The sequence below is a fragment of the Mobula birostris genome, chromosome 11 (assembly GCF_030028105.1).
Source record: "Mobula birostris isolate sMobBir1 chromosome 11, sMobBir1.hap1, whole genome shotgun sequence".
Taxonomy (NCBI): Eukaryota; Metazoa; Chordata; class Chondrichthyes; order Myliobatiformes; family Myliobatidae; genus Mobula; species Mobula birostris.
In genome coordinates, this window is record NC_092380.1 from 22,926,671 (window position 1) to 22,942,211 (window position 15,541).

Sequence of the window (15,541 nt, forward strand, 5' to 3'; positions counted from 1 at the left end):
CGAAGTTTCCTGGTTACTATTTCACCAATGCCGAGCCTCTTGCCCAGTGAGCCAATCAGGTGAAGAGCAGCAGCTGATTGGTGACTTCTGACATCACCAACTCTAGAGGAGTACCTCCTACATGGATCTCATTCCCATCCTGAGCCAAAGGCTCTGGTTATCTCTGTTACCACGGAAACAACCCAACGTGCTAATGAGACCTCGAAAACCAGCAGTGGTGACTGCAGAGTAGGCATCTTTTCACATCTCCTTTATCAGGTTCCGAGCTTGCACTTGCTTGATGTTTACAGACAATAACCACTCTTATATAGTATTGTGCAAAAGACTAGCTAGGACAGTACTGTAGGAATTTTATGTGTTGCACTGTACTGCTCCCGCAAAACAAAAATAATGACATATGTGAGTGATGATAAACCTGATTCTGATATGGGTCTCTATTGTGGACTGAGAGTGGGAAGGGGGCAGGGAGAGGGGAATCATGGTTGGGAAAAGGGGAAAGGAGAGGGGAGGGAGCAGGAAGTACCAGAGAGACATTCTGTAATGATCAATAAACCAATTGTTTGGAATCAAATAACCTTGCCTGGTGTCTCTCAGGGCTGGGTCTGTCTGCACCCCGCTAAATCCCGCCACTGGCACTTCTTCTCTGCCACCTGTCCCACACCCCTGCCGCGGCACCCTCGCCATTCCAACATCCTCTGCTCTCGCCAGATTTATGAACTCGCTCTTCGCTCCACGCTGACAAATACAGTACTGTGCGAAAGCCTTAGGCACCCAAGCAATATACATGTGCAGTGTGTGTCCACTAGGGATGACTGCACCATCCATGAGGTTTGACTAAACCCTATGGCTACCGTAGGAAGATAGGATGGAGTTTGGAGCAGAGAAACTTGGGGGTGAAAAGGCATGGATGAGGACATTGTTTTAGAGCTGTGATGATGGGGCAGGCAGTGGAGATAGTGGGGGTGGGTTTTGGGAAAGTTTTGATGATGAGACCACATGAGAGGCTGAGATGGAGAAAGTAAAGCCCTGAGTCTCTGAAGGACCCTCGGACTCCACTCATTCACTACCAAATTTAGAGGATACATAGTGCAAGAGGATTGGTACATAGTACAACATAGGAATCGGCCATTTGGCCCATCATTTGGATGCCATACCAAGGGTATCCATCTGCATTACTCCTATAGAGTCATAGAGCACTTCAGCACAGATACAGGCCCTTCGGCCTATCTAGTCCATGTTGAACTGCTATTCTGCCTCGTCCCATTGACCTGAACCTGGACCATACCCCTCCCATCCATGTACTTGTCCAAACTTCTCTTAAATGTTGAAATCGAATCCACATTCACCACTTCCACTGGCAGCTCGTTCTGCACTCTCACCTCCTCTGAGTGAAGGCGTTTCCCCTCAAGTTCCCTTTAAATATTTCACCTTTCACCTTTATCCTATGACCTATAGTTCTAGTCCCACTCAACGTCAGTGTGAAAAGCCTGCTTGTATTTACCCATCTATACCCCTATAATTTTGTTTAACCTCTATCAAATCTCCCCACATTATCCTTCACTCCAGGGAATGAAACCCTAACCTATTCAGCCTTTCCCTATAACTCAGGCCCTCGAGTCCCGGCAACATCATTGTAAGTTTTCTCTGCGCTCTTTCAACCTTATTTGCATCTTTCCTGTACGTGGTTACCAGAACTGCACAGAATGCTCCAAGTTAGGCCTCACCAACATCTTATACAACTTCAGCATAACATCCTATCTCCTGTACTCGATACATTGATTTATGAAGGCCAATGTGCCAAAAGCTTTCTTTATGACCCTATTTACCTGTGACGCCACTTCCAAGGAATTATGGATCTGTATTCCCAGATCCCATGCTGAAATCTCCAGGATTATGTGCCGGGATGATTCAAGTGCCCTGTGTAGATAATTCTCAACTGCTGACAGCAATTCTGCTTCCACCACTCTCTATGGTAGAGCATTCTGAGTACTCACCACTCTGGGTGAAGAAGATCCTCCTATTATCTCCTCCGAACTTCTTCCCCCTTTCCCTGTACCCCAAGCAGTGGCAATAACAGCGGTGTGGACTGAGGCAGCTCTTGTCTTTTGGTTGACAGGTGAAGCCGTCACGTTCTTGGCCAAGGTGGACTCCTCCAGCCTTTTGAAGAAGCCATCCATCAAGTGGTTCAAGGGCAAATGGTTGGACCTGAAGAGCAAGGCTGGGATGGTCTACCAGTTCAAGGAGGAATTCGACAGCAAGGCGAAGGTGAGGCTGGGGCCTCTGCGCAGAATCTTGGGGGTGAGGGGGGGGAAGCTTCTTCACCCAGAGGATGGAACGAGCTACCAGCAGAAGTGGTGGATGTGGGTTTGATTTCAATGTTTAAGAGATGCTTGGATGTACAAGGGATGGGAGGGCTATGATCCAGTTGTGGTAGATGAGACTAAGCAGAATAACAGTACGTGATGGCCTAGCCTGCCCAAAGAGCCTGTTTCTGTGCTGTAGTGCTCCATGATTCCATAGCAACATTTGAAAGAGAGTTGCACTGATCCATGGGACGGATTTAGAGGGATATGGGCCAAACATTTAAGAAAAGCTTGATGCTCAACCAGTTCAGCGAGCAATCTAGCAAAAAGGCAAATGCGAGTCTGGGGTCTCTGCACAGAATGACCTCGCTTGAGGCCGTGTGCTGATGTGTTGAAATCACATCACAAGGAGGGGTGCTTTCTCCCTTTGTGTCGGCACCCCTCTCTCCTGACAGGAAGAGTTAGCCTTTCTGGAGGTTAGTGGCCTTGCTGGATAGACAAATGAGAACGAATGTTCCTGAGAGACGGGAATTCTGAGAAGGATTGAGCACGTGGGTCTGAGATACTTTCTCCTTGTGTTGGAGAGATGGAGGTAGCCGAGGAAACCGGAGCACCTGGAGGGAAACCATACGGTTCGCGGGGAGAATATACAAACTCCTTACAGGTAGTGCTGGAATTGAACCCAGATCAATAATTCGCCATTCAAGGTTGTTTAGAGTCATTGCCTGTAAGAACAAAATAATTGTTACTCCAGATCCAATTCAGCACAAAAAAACCCCACAAAAGATAAACAAGTCAATAACGTTAATAAAAATCAACAGTAAGAAAATACATAAGATAGCCCATCCACATAGATCGATTGTATGTCCATAAAGTGACGCCAGGCTATAGATAAGGTGACTGGCGGGAAATAATAAAGTCGTGGTGGAGGTGTAGATCAGCCTTACTGCTTGGGGAAAGTAGCTGTTTTTGAGTCTGGTGGTCCTGGCGTGGATGCTACGTAGCCTCCTCCCTGATGGGAGTGGGACGAGCAGTCCCTGAGCAGGGTGGGTGGGATCCTTCATGATGTTACTGGCCCTTTTCTGGCACTTTTCTCTATATACATTGTAGACGGCGGCTTGGCTGGTGCCGGTGATCACAGGTGCTACAAAGGAAAGGAAGGAAGAAAGAAAGACTAGCTTTATCTATCACATGTACATGATAGGAGATTCACAAGGACGTTGCCTGGATTGGGGAGCATGCCTTATGAGAATAGGTCGAGTGAACTTGGCCTTCGCTCCTTGGAGTGGCGGAGGATGAGCGGTGACTGATAAAGGTGTATAAGATGATGAGAGGCATTGATCATGTGGACAGCCAGAGGCTTTTCCCCAGGGCTGAAATGGCTAACATGAGGAGGCATAGTTTTAAGGTGCTTGGAAGTATTTAGATTATGAAGACACGTAGTCCTCTTTTATTGTCATTTAGTAATGCATGCATTAAGAAATGATACATTACTTCCTCCGGTGTGATATCACAAAACACAGGACAGACCAAGACTGAAAAAACTGACAAAACCACATAATTATAACATATAGTTACAACAGTGCACAATACCATAACTTGATGAAGAAGTCCATGAGCACAGTAAAGTTCAAAGTTTCTCAAATGTCCCACATCTCACGCAGACGGGAGAAGGAAGAAAAACTCTCCCTGCCATGCCGACCACAATCCGACTCTGAGTCATCCGAAAACTTCGAGCTCTGATCAGATCTCCGACAGCGAGTACTGAGCGCCATCTCTGTCCGAACGATTCGACGTCCTTCTCGGTCGCCAAAAGCAGGCAAGGCCGGGGATTTTGAGGCCTACCCGTCGAAAGGTTCCTGACCACACAATAATGACAGCAGCGAACAGGCGTTTCAGAAATTTCTCCAGATGTTCCTCTGTGCTTTCACGCCCATTCTCCATCAAATCAGAATTGTCCATGGCCCCTATTTAACAGATACGATATCATTTTTCACCAGAGGGCTGCGCACACGTAGGCGCGCCACCATCTTCTCCTCTCGCTGAGATGGGGGGATGTCAGAGGTAAGTTTTTCACACAGTGAGTTGTGGGTGCATGGAATGTACTGCCAGCAAAGGTGGTAGAGGTGGATACAATAGGGTCTTTTAAGAGACTCTTAGACAGGTACATGGAGCTTAGAACCATAGAGGTCTATGCGCTAGGGAAATTCTAGGCAGTTTCTAGAGTAGTTTACATGGTCGGCACAACATTGTGGGCCGAAGGGCCTGTAATGTGCTGTAGATTTCTATGTTTCTATGTTACATCAAAACCTATTATTAAATGCATTGTTTGCGCCAAATGTAATCCCTGAGAATTGTGCTGGACAGCCTGTCAGCGTTGCCACCCTGGACGGTGATTGCTGGTACGGTACCAGCTTTACGCTAATGTGCTGCCCTTACACAGGGAAATAAATGGTCGAACTTACTTGCGAGGTTCAGAGCCCTGGGTGGTGCTGGGAAGAAAGGCAGGAGGTCTCAGCCCGAGAGCCGGCGGGGAGGAGGGCGTGCAGCCGGGACCAGTGCAAGTAACAGCTCCCTCTCCGCAGGTCTACACATACGAGATGAAGATCACGAAAGCTGACAAGATATGTGCAGGTGCTTACAGGTGCGAGGTGACCTCGAAAGATCAGTTTGACAGTGTGGCGTTCGACCTGAACGTTGAAGGTAAGAACGTTATCGTGGATGATGCCCTCTGGTTCCCTTGATCTCTGGGTCTCCCAGCAGGAGATACCTGGGCAACATCTATGAAAGGTGCCTGACTTGCTGAGTTCCTCTTGCATTTTGTGTGGTTTGCTCAAGGTTCCCAGCATCTGCAGAATATCTTGTGTCGCAGTAGGTATTTGAGGCTTTTCCAGGACCCCAGCCCCAGTGGTTATTATTATCTCTTAGTCTGACCTAACTGTTGTCTCTACAGCTACTCTGCAGATGCTAAAACACACACATACATGCACACACTTTCTCTCTCCCTCATCTAAGAGATGAGTCCAGAGGCAGGGTCTCAACCTGGTAGGTAGACTGTCCATTTCCTTCCCACAGATGCTCCCTGGCCTGCTGGGTTCCTCCACCATGTTGTGTGCTGCCTCAAATTCCAGCACCTGCTATCCCTCGTGCCTCCAGGACGAGCTTGTGCCCAGTCAGGTCTTCTCCCTGATCGACGAGGAACCCCCACCCCCAATGTTGTTTACAGATAGCTGTCGAAGATGCCATTTGGTCCCTTTGAATTCACTCCCAGCCCCGAAAGAAACCCTCCTTCTCTTCCTGAAACACTCTTCTCTGTTCCTGAACAGGGTCTGTTTCTGACCCTCCTTTGCACACTTTACCCATAATCTAAAATGACTTTTCAGTCACTTACGCGCTGACCTAATCCTGCAGTGTAAATTAAAGCAGCAATTGGATTTGCTTGTTCAATTCACTGTTTTCTATTTAAGCCCTTCATAGAACGTAGAACATTCCAGAGCACTACAGGCCCTTCAGCCCATTGATGTTGGGCTGATCTTTCAACCCACACTAACCCTTCTCTCCTACATAGTTTCAGTCACTGCAATGTAAAGACTTTAAACCACTTTTTATAAAGCTGTTTATCATTGTAAATACATGGTGGTATTTGTGTGCAATGCACATTTTATTGCATTTCTGTACTTTAACCTCTAACTTTATTTTATGTATGATTCTCTATTCTCTATAATTGTTAAATGTTATTTTTCTTTCTTGTCGTACCAACACACCACAGCAAACTCCTAATACATGTACATGGTGAAAAAAGTTGATCCTTGATCTTTAATCTCCAGAGTAAAAGCTGCTTCCCTCTTGACTTGGGTCTCTGAAACATTTTATTAGCAGTGAATCTGTTTCCAGCTCCTTCTGAGACCCACCTATAGCCACTGCCCTCCGTGCTTCCTGCCTAGATTCAATTAATTTCAAATCCGCCCTTTATAACTAGGCGCTGCTTGTCTCTGACCTGCTGCTTCTCTAAGTTCTCGCTAATCTCTCCACAGTTGCAGAAGAGACTGGCCATCTCCTGACAGCATTCAAACGGACGTGAGTACCTCTGTGCTCTCTGTGTTTTCCCAGTCCTCAGCCTGTGTCTGGTTCGATGGGCAGCTGCCCTCCCCTAAAAGACACAAGTTAGATGACCTTGGCAATTTCACTGTCTCCTGCTCCTTTCAAAATTGGATTAGCTTTATTTGTCACATGGGTGACGGGGTGGAGAAATGTCTCTACCAAGGGAATGGTAAGGCGCTCCTTCCCTCTGCTAGCCTGCAGGACACCCTTGGCACCTCCTTGGCCCCCTGATCAGAGTCTTGTGAAGCCATAGGAGCAGGTGGCAGATGGCTGTATGAGCAGACGGTACACATCACAAGTCCTGGTTGTGTGACCACTGAAGTTGGGCAGACAAACTCTGAAGAGTATCGATAATGGCTGGAGCCACTTGTCTTGTAAAGACACTGCCCAGAAGAAGGCAATGGCAAACCACTTCTGTAAATAAATTTGCCAAGAACGATCATGGCCATGGATAGACCATGATCGCCTATGTCATGTGACACAGCACATGATGATGATGACGTTAAAACATCAAAACATACAGTGAGATGGGCCATTGCGACATTGACCGACACAGCCCGAGAGTGTGCTGGGAGGGGAGGGGGGCAGCCCACAACTGTTGCCATGCTCCTAGCGCCAACATGTCATGCCCACAGTTTACTAATCCTAACCCGTACGTCTTTGGAATGTGGGTGGAAAGTGGAGCACCTGGAAGAAACCCACGCAGTCATGGGGAGAACATACAAACTCCTTACAGACAGCGGCAGGAATTGAACCTGGGCCGCTGGTGCCGTAAAACGTTATGATAGCCGATAGGCTGCCGTGCTGCCCACTGATACCAGGTGCCTACATATGAACTGGGAGCGAAGCACTTAACAATCAAAGTTCAAAGTTCGAAGTGCATTAATTATCAAAAGAATGTGTAAGTTATACAGCCTTGAGATTTGTCTGCTTGCAGGCAGCCTCAAAGCAAGAACCCGTTATAGAAACAGACCGACAGACATCCAATGCGCAGAGAGAGGGGGAAAAGGCACAATCCGTGCAAACGATAAAGGCAAGCAGACAGCATTCAGAACGAAAGTGAGTCCATAGACATGAAGCCCGGAGCAGGCGCACAGCCTCGAGCTCAGTTCATTACACAGCAGAGCCTTATCTGTGCCCCTCAACCTGCTAAACTGGCTAATAAAATCACGGCTGATCGGATTCAAGTCAAGTTCTTAGTCACGTGCACATGTATGGTGAGGTTCGGGGACAATGAAACACCTGTTTCGCAGCCATGTGGGTACAGACATAAACTACACAACATAGACATAAGCTTCACAAGATAGTGACAAAAGGTGTGTAAGACAATGCTTTAGTGCAAAAGCAGACCTTCAGGGACAAGTCCATGGTAGTGCAAGAGGTGTCCGTAGTGTTCTGTTGCTACTGTTGTTCTGTATACTTCCCTGAACTGGGTCTTGTGGGTCTTCAGCCTTCTGTACCTCCTGCCCCATGGTAGCAGCGAAAAGATGGCCTGACCCGAAGGGTGGGGATCCTTGGTGACAGATGCTCCCTCTCTACACAGCACCTCCTGTAGATACTTTCAGTGGTGGGGAGTGTGTGCCTGTGACGGACCGGGCAATGGCCACCCCTCTCTGCCCCTGGCAAGCACCTATCCCTGCACTCAGCCTCCTATTGCTCTCTGCCTCAAGAATATTCAAACTCCTTCCGCCATAGAGAGACACAGGACTGAAAGAGGCCCCTTGACCCGTTGAATCCGTGCTGACCATCTGCTACTCCTCTGCACTGGTCCCACCTTCAGCTCATTTTTAAAAAATTCTCACCTCATTCTCTGTAAACCTTTAAACTCTCTGTGAATATTCAGTCGCTGAGTATGTCTGAAGCTGAGGTCAAGAGATCTTTGGAGATGGAGGGAATGCACTCAGGTGGGCCTCTAGATTAAGACCCAGGAGTGTAGCAGCAGATTTCTGGGACGGTATGGCCTGCCTCCTGTTATGTGAAAAACCCATTGCTTCAGGGTAAGAAAGAATTGGCACCTTTGGATTAAGATGGCGAGCTTTGGAGGGGTGGCAGAGCTGGTGAGGTGACCAAGGAAGATGGGTGGCACCTGTGGAGGTAAAAGAGGTCGACGTTTCAAGCCGAGACCCTTCATCAGGATTGAAACGACCACTGTCCCTTTCCCTCCACAGATGCTGAACAGATTTAATTTGGAGTTTGAGGAGATCTGGTATGTCACTAAAGATTCTAGAAAATCTCTATGAATGTATCGTGGAGACTGGTTACATCAGTGTCTGGCTTTGGGGGGGGAGGGGGCGCACTGCACAGGATCGGAAAAAGCTGCAGAGGATTCTAGGTTCTGCCAGCTCCATCGTGGGCACTAGTCTCCATAGAACTGAGGGCGTCTTCAAAAGGCAAAGCCTCATGAAGGCAGTATCCATCCTTGAGGACCCTCTTCTCATTACTACCAGCCAGGAGCCTGAAGACATACGCTCACGTTTCAGGAACAGCTTCTTCCCCTCCGCCATCGGATTTCTGTACAGTTCATGAACTCGTGAACATTAATCCACTTCTGGCACTACTTATTTATTTTGTTCATATTTCTTATCGTAATTGTTCTATACTTCACCTATACTGCTACTGCAAAACAACACATTCCACCACACACGCCAGTGATAGTAAACCTGATTCTGCCTCTGCCTGACCTGCTGAGTTCCGCCAGCGTTTTGTGCGCGCTGCTCCAGATTTCCACATTCCGTTGCGTCAGGGATGATGTAGACTGTTGGCTGAACCTTTGCTCCTTTCACTTGCAGGGGAGAGGCCAGAGAGGACGTAGGCGAGCTGGATTTCAGTGGACTTCTAAAGAAAAGGTAGGTGATAGGTAGTCACAAACACAGGTGCTTTCCCCAAGCAGTAAGGCTGATCAAAACCTCCATCCACTAACCCACCACAGTCCCCATTCAGGGTGAATTTGATCATATTATGATCACTTTCCCCTAAGGGTTCTTTTACTGATCACTGGTGCTGTAAAGCATGATGTTACCGTGTTCACCGTGTTCAGCACAGACGCCCTGGGCCAATGGGCTTGGCTCTGTGCTGTGATCGAATTCTTATACGCACTTCGATGCTGAGCCAGATAAAGAGACAAGAGGGGCTTAAGGAGAAACAACTCGTAATTGGACATTCTCTCTTAAAATGACTGGAAAAAGAATAGTCTATGTTTTGGGTTGACATCCCTCAACTCAATTGACTGAAAAATGAACTTCCTTCCACAGATGCAGCCAGACCCACTAAGTTCCTCATCTTGTTTTTCATTGATCCAGATTCCAGTGTCTGCAGTCTTTTGTGATGAGAGGGAGAGAGAAGGAGAGAGAAGGAGAGAGAAGGAGGGAAGGGGGGAGAGAGAGAGAAAGAGGGAAGGAGGGAAGGAGAGAGAAGGAAAGAGGGAAGGAGAGAGGGGGAAGGAGGGAAGTAGAGAGAGAGAGATAGAGAAGGAGGGAAGGGGAGAGAGAGAGAAAGAGGGAAGGAGGGAAGGAGAGAGAGAGAGAGAGAGAGAGAGAGAGCACGCGCAAAGGAAGAAAAGAGGGAAGGAGGGAGGGAGAAATAGAGAGAGAGACTGATTTACTTCACTAGCTTTTGTCACTTTTAAACCAGAGAGGCCAAAACTGAGGCTCCTCCAAAGGAAGAGATTGATGTTTGGGAAATCCTGAAGAATGCCAAGCCGTGTGACTACGAGAAAATCGCCTTCCAGTATGGTATCACTGACCTTCGGGGCATGTTGAAGAGACTGAAGAAGAAGAAGAAGGTGCAGAAGAAGAGCGACGGTGAGTGAATCTTCACCCCTGGGGAAGTGGGGGAGGGCTGCATCATTTGGTGGCAGAGTGGGGGCTGCATCGTTCGGGGCAGAGGAGGGCCACGTTGCTCGGGGCAGAGGAGGGCTACATCGTTGGAGGGTGGGGGGGGGACTGCATTATTTGGGGGCCAACACAGCTACACATGTACACTCTGTACACACGCACACACACACACACACACACACACACACACTCACTCACACTCGTTTTCCCAGGGAAGGGAACTGAGATCTAGAGAGCATAGGCTGAAGGTGAGAGAGGAAAGATTTAACAAAAATATGAGGGGCAAGTCTTCACTCAGAGGGTGCTGAATATATGGAATGAGCTGCCAGAGGAACCAGTTGAGGGAAGTACAACAACATTTAAAAGACATTTGGATAACTAATTAGGTAGAAAAGGATTTGGAGGAATATGGGCCAAACACTGGTAAATGGGACTTGCTCTTGATCAGCATGGCTGAAGGCCCTGTTTTCTGTGTGGTATTGTTCTGTGACTCTGAGTGTATGGAAACAAAATATCCTCTCTGCACACTCTTTAAAGCTTCCACATCCTTCCTATCATGAGGCGACCAGAACTGAATGCAATACTCCCAAGAGTGGTCTAACCTGAGCTTTATGGAGCTGCCGATAGGGGCGCTGTGGTAGCGTAGCAGTTAGCGCGACATTATCATGGCTTGGGGTGTTTCGGAGTCTGGAGTTCCATTCTGCCGCCACCTGCGTGGAGTTTGCACGTTCTCCCCATGTGACTGCGTGGGTTTCCTCCAGGTCCTCGGGTTTCCTCCCACAGTCCAAAGGCACACCAGTTAGTAGGCTAATCAGTCGTTGTATACTGTCCTGTGATCAGGCTAGTGTTAAGTAGGTAGGTTGTTGGGCAGAGTGGATCATTGGACCGGAAGAGCCAATTCCGCGTTGTATCTCTAAATTACTAAAACATTATCTTGCTGCTCTTGATCCCAATCCCCCTACTAATGAAGGCCAACGCACCATACGCCTTCTTTTTTTTTTGATGTGTGCCTGCGTGCGTGCGAGTCTGGGCGTCTGGGTCTGCATGCGTGTGCGTCTGCGTGTCCGTGCATGCATCCGTGGTGATGGATTTTCAATGGCTTTTACAAGGCGCAGAGCGAGAGAGAGACTGTGTGGCGTGCCACTCCTCACACAGACATTTTCGCAGTATTTTCCCTTTTATTTTACGAGGTCGAGTTGCGATCTCGACACTCAACCTGGCACGGATGGAAAGCGTACTCGAGAGCGGACCCGACTGGTTTCGAACCCGGGAACCTCTGCTCCCAGGTCTGGCACCGATGTCGTTGTGCCACCAGCCGGCCCAACCATACACCTTCTTAACAACCAGGTTGCTTGGCAACTTGAGGGATCTATGGAAGTGAACCCCGCAACGTTCCTCTGTTCCTATTAATCCTGCCATTGACCTTGTACTTCATCTTTTTGTGCCTAGTTTACAAAAGTGCTTGCAGAACTGATTACCTGTTAGTTATTTTATTTCTGTTCTTTCTCTTTCGTTGACGCCATCCAGCTTTCGCCAAAAGGCTGGAGAGTCAGTACCAGGTGGACAAAGGCAACAAAATCCGAATGATGGTGGAGATAGCAGGGCCCAACCTGGAGGTGAAGTGGTTGAAGAATGGAAAGGAAATCCGGCCAAGTGGCAGGTATGTTGGCGTGACAGTGCTCTGGAGATGATTATCTGCTGTGATAGCCCAGATCTTCATCAGCGCCCTGTTAAGATTCTAACTCTGTTGCCGATGGTTCAGATTTTCGTGTCGGGATTTCCTGGTAGTTGGGGACTTCTTCGCTCTGGCGGTGGTGAGAGTGTGGAATGAGCTGCTGGAGGAAGTGGCGGATGTGGGTTCGATTTCAACATTTAACAGTAATTTGGATAAATACATGGATGAAAAGGGTGTGGAACACTATGGTCCAGGTGCAAGCCGATGGGACTAGACAGAATAACAGCTTGGCATGAACTAGATGGGCCAAAGGGCCTGTTTTTATGCTCAATGACTCTATAATGGGAACTCCTATGTCGACCTTTGCCTGTCACTGCATTGGCAGACCTCTACCACCAGGTGGTGAAATAATGCGCTTCACAAGGTCCAACACATTGTATCAACAGGCACGATCCTAGAGGAGCTCAGCAGGTCAGGCAGCATCTGTGGTGGGAAATGGCTAGTCAATGTCTCTGGCCATGACCCTTCATCTGTCCATTTCCCTCCATAGATGCTACCTGTTGAGCTGAGTTCCTCCAGAGGTATATTTGTTAATCCAGATCCCAGTGTCTACAGCCTTTTGAATCCTTACTTGTACTAATTTTTGCATTTTGCTTGGGATTCTGAATTTTTGACCTGATTATTAAGATTCAACAGGAATGGTTCTACCTTCACTGTCGCGGCAGTCACAAAATTCCAGTTTCAGAACCCAACCAGCAGCCCAACTCCCTCCTACACATGGGGTACAAGATACTGTAGATTACTGCTAGACCCTAAAAAGGACTGTGAGGACTACTGAGATAATCAAAGGGGGTGGGGGGGGGGTCTGTCTTCCACCCACCCGAGCTAATTACCAGGAGTGCTGTGTTAGCATTCTCAAAGATCTCTCTCATCCATCCAACAATCTCTTAGATCTTCTACCATCAGGTGGGAGGTATGATAGCATTAGGATAAGGACTGTTAGGATGGGAAACGGCTTCTTCTCCCAGGCCATGTGTTACCAGGTTCGGATATGGCCCAAGTGCGGAGTGAGAGACACTGAAGCAGGTCGATAGTTCACAAACTTCAGTGTGAACAGTGTTAAAGGGAAAATAAACAATAAACGCTAGGCCAAATAGGGCTGTTAACTAAAACTCTCAAATGAGAAACAAAGCCTACACACTGCGGCTGAAAAGAAAATCTAAACATTAAACGAATACCGCTAGTCTTCAGAGTCAGTTGACTCGACAGTCCACTTTCTCAGGCAAGGCCGAATGCAAACAAGCAGCGAAGTGTTGCTGTGCTCTGTCCAAGTCTGGACAAGCACTATGAGGACAAGTATAGAGTTAAATACTATTACGATTAAATAATAATTAGCTGACATGTGCAAATTCACAAGTGCAATTGCAGTATCTACTGCGCTGCTGAATCCATGGTTGTGACACTATGAGACTACTGGACTCCCACCCAGGTCTCACCATGAAGCCCCAGTTATACTGTTGACAACTGTACCTATGATTGTTAATTTCTTTGTGGTAATATTACTTCATGTTGTGTGTGTGAGTTACATGTATTGTTTTGAGCACCTTGGTCTGGAGGAACGTTGTTTTGTTTGGCGGTATATGTGATATGATTGAAGTGATGATAGACTAGATCCTGAACTTGATGCTGGAAATTGGAACAACGCACAATCTACTGGAAGAACTCAGTGGGTTGAGTGGCATCTGTTGAGGGATAGAGGGTTAATAGTTTTGTTCAGAACTGAACGCTTTTGACCCAAAATATTAACAATACCTTTCCTCCTTTATCCGCTGACTTCCCCAAGAAGATTGTTTGCCCCTCCTAAACCTGTCTCCTTCCATTTTGTTCCAAACATAACCTCGGCCTTCAATCCTAAACCTGTCTCCTTCCATTTTGTTCCCAACATAACCTCGGCCTTCAATCCTAAACCTGTCTCCTTCCATTTTGTTCCCAACATAACCTCGGCCTTCAATCCTAAACCTGTCTCCTTCCATTTTGTTCCAAACATAACCTCGGCCTTCAGTCTTCCCAGCCACAGTTTCTGTTCCTCATACTGTCGCCTAATTCTGCTCCTGTGCCTTATGGTCTCATAAACATCCATTTGTCTGAAGTCATTGAGTAATGCACCACAGAAACAGACCCTTTGGCCCCTCTGATCCATGCTGACCATCTAAGCCAGTCCCATTTGCCCACATTTGGCCCGTATCCCTTGAAACCCTTCCTCTCCATGTTCCTATCCAAGTGTTTTTTAAATATTGCTATTGTACCTGCTTTAAGCACCTTTCTCTGGCAGCTTGTTCCACTCTCTGACTATTTGCTGGGTGAAAAAGTCACCCTATGGATCCCCTTTCCATCTCTACCTATGCCCTCCGGTTCTTGGTTCCCCAACCTTGGCAAAAGGACTGAGCGTATTCAGTTCAGTGATTCTTCTCTCTCATATTTCACACCTCCAAAATGTAGGGAGGCCATTCAGCCCATTGAATCTGTGGGGCTATCAGAGCAATGCCATTAGTCCTGATCCCCCAGTTACTTACCCGTAATCACATCCCCATCCCTTCTTCCCAGATTCCACCCCTCAACCCACACCCAAGGGGCAAGTTACAGCAGCCAATTAAACCACCAACCTTCACATCATTGAGATGTGGGGGGAAACCGGGGGTGGGGGGGTGGGGGGAGATCTGCGCGGTCTCGGCGAAAACTTGCAGACTCCACGCAGACAGCACTGGAGGTTGGGCTTCAACCTGGGTTATTATGAGGCATGGGATCTACCTGTTGTCTCACTGAGGCATCCAGTTTAGACATGGTCTTGACATCACGTGGTAACGCCATCAGGTAGGAGGTACAGAAGCCTGAGGGGACACACACAATGTTTCAGGAGCAACTTCTTCTCTTCCATCAGGTTTCTGAATGGACTATATACATATAATTTACTGATTTTTTATTAGAATATATGTAAATAGTACTCTGCAAAAGTCTAAGGCATATATATACAGCTAGGGTGCCCAAGACCTTTGCACAGTACTGTATTTGTCAACGTGGAGTGGAGAGCAAGTTTGTAAATTTGGAGGAAGAAAAGGATACTGGGAGTGGCGAGGCTGGAGTGCTATGGGAGGCGTGTGGGACAGGTGGCAGAAAAGGAGCGCCAGGGCTGGCTGGCGCAAGTGCAGACACACCCAGCCCCGAGACACCAGGCAAGGTCATTTGATTCCAAGCAATTGTTTAATTGATCATTACAGAATGTCTCTCAGGTGCCTCCCGCTCCCTTCTCTCTCCCTTCCCCATTTCCACTCTCAGTCCACAATAGAGAACCATATCAGAATCAGGTTTATCATCACTCACATATGCTATGAATTTTTTTTCTTTTAGTGGCAGCAGTATAGTTGAAAACATAAAATTACTACAGTTCTGTGCAAAAGTCTTAGGGCACTCTCGCTATATACGATACATGTGCCAAAGAAATTTGCACGGTATTGTATACAGATCATAGAAATTTTAACATTTTATTTTTATATTTTCTATTTTTATATATTTATATGTATTTATTCATTTATATGTATTTTATTCATTTTCATTATAATTTAAAATCATAG

The 15,541-nt window shown here is 47.3% G+C and overlaps 1 protein-coding gene across 2 annotated transcripts in view; it reads left to right on the top strand.

Moving 5' to 3' along the window:
• Positions 1 to 15,541, top strand: part of LOC140204931 (myosin-binding protein C, fast-type-like) — a 113,324-nt gene that overhangs the window by 37,392 nt on the left and 60,391 nt on the right. For both annotated transcript variants that reach the window (XM_072271911.1, XM_072271910.1), the window contains 6 exons: positions 2,117 to 2,265; positions 4,889 to 5,006; positions 6,338 to 6,380; positions 9,194 to 9,250; positions 10,035 to 10,204; positions 11,765 to 11,897. In XM_072271911.1, the coding sequence (XP_072128012.1) occupies positions 2,117 to 2,265; positions 4,889 to 5,006; positions 6,338 to 6,380; positions 9,194 to 9,250; positions 10,035 to 10,204; positions 11,765 to 11,897 (670 nt within the window). The remainder of the gene's footprint in view (positions 1 to 2,116; positions 2,266 to 4,888; positions 5,007 to 6,337; positions 6,381 to 9,193; positions 9,251 to 10,034; positions 10,205 to 11,764; positions 11,898 to 15,541) is intronic.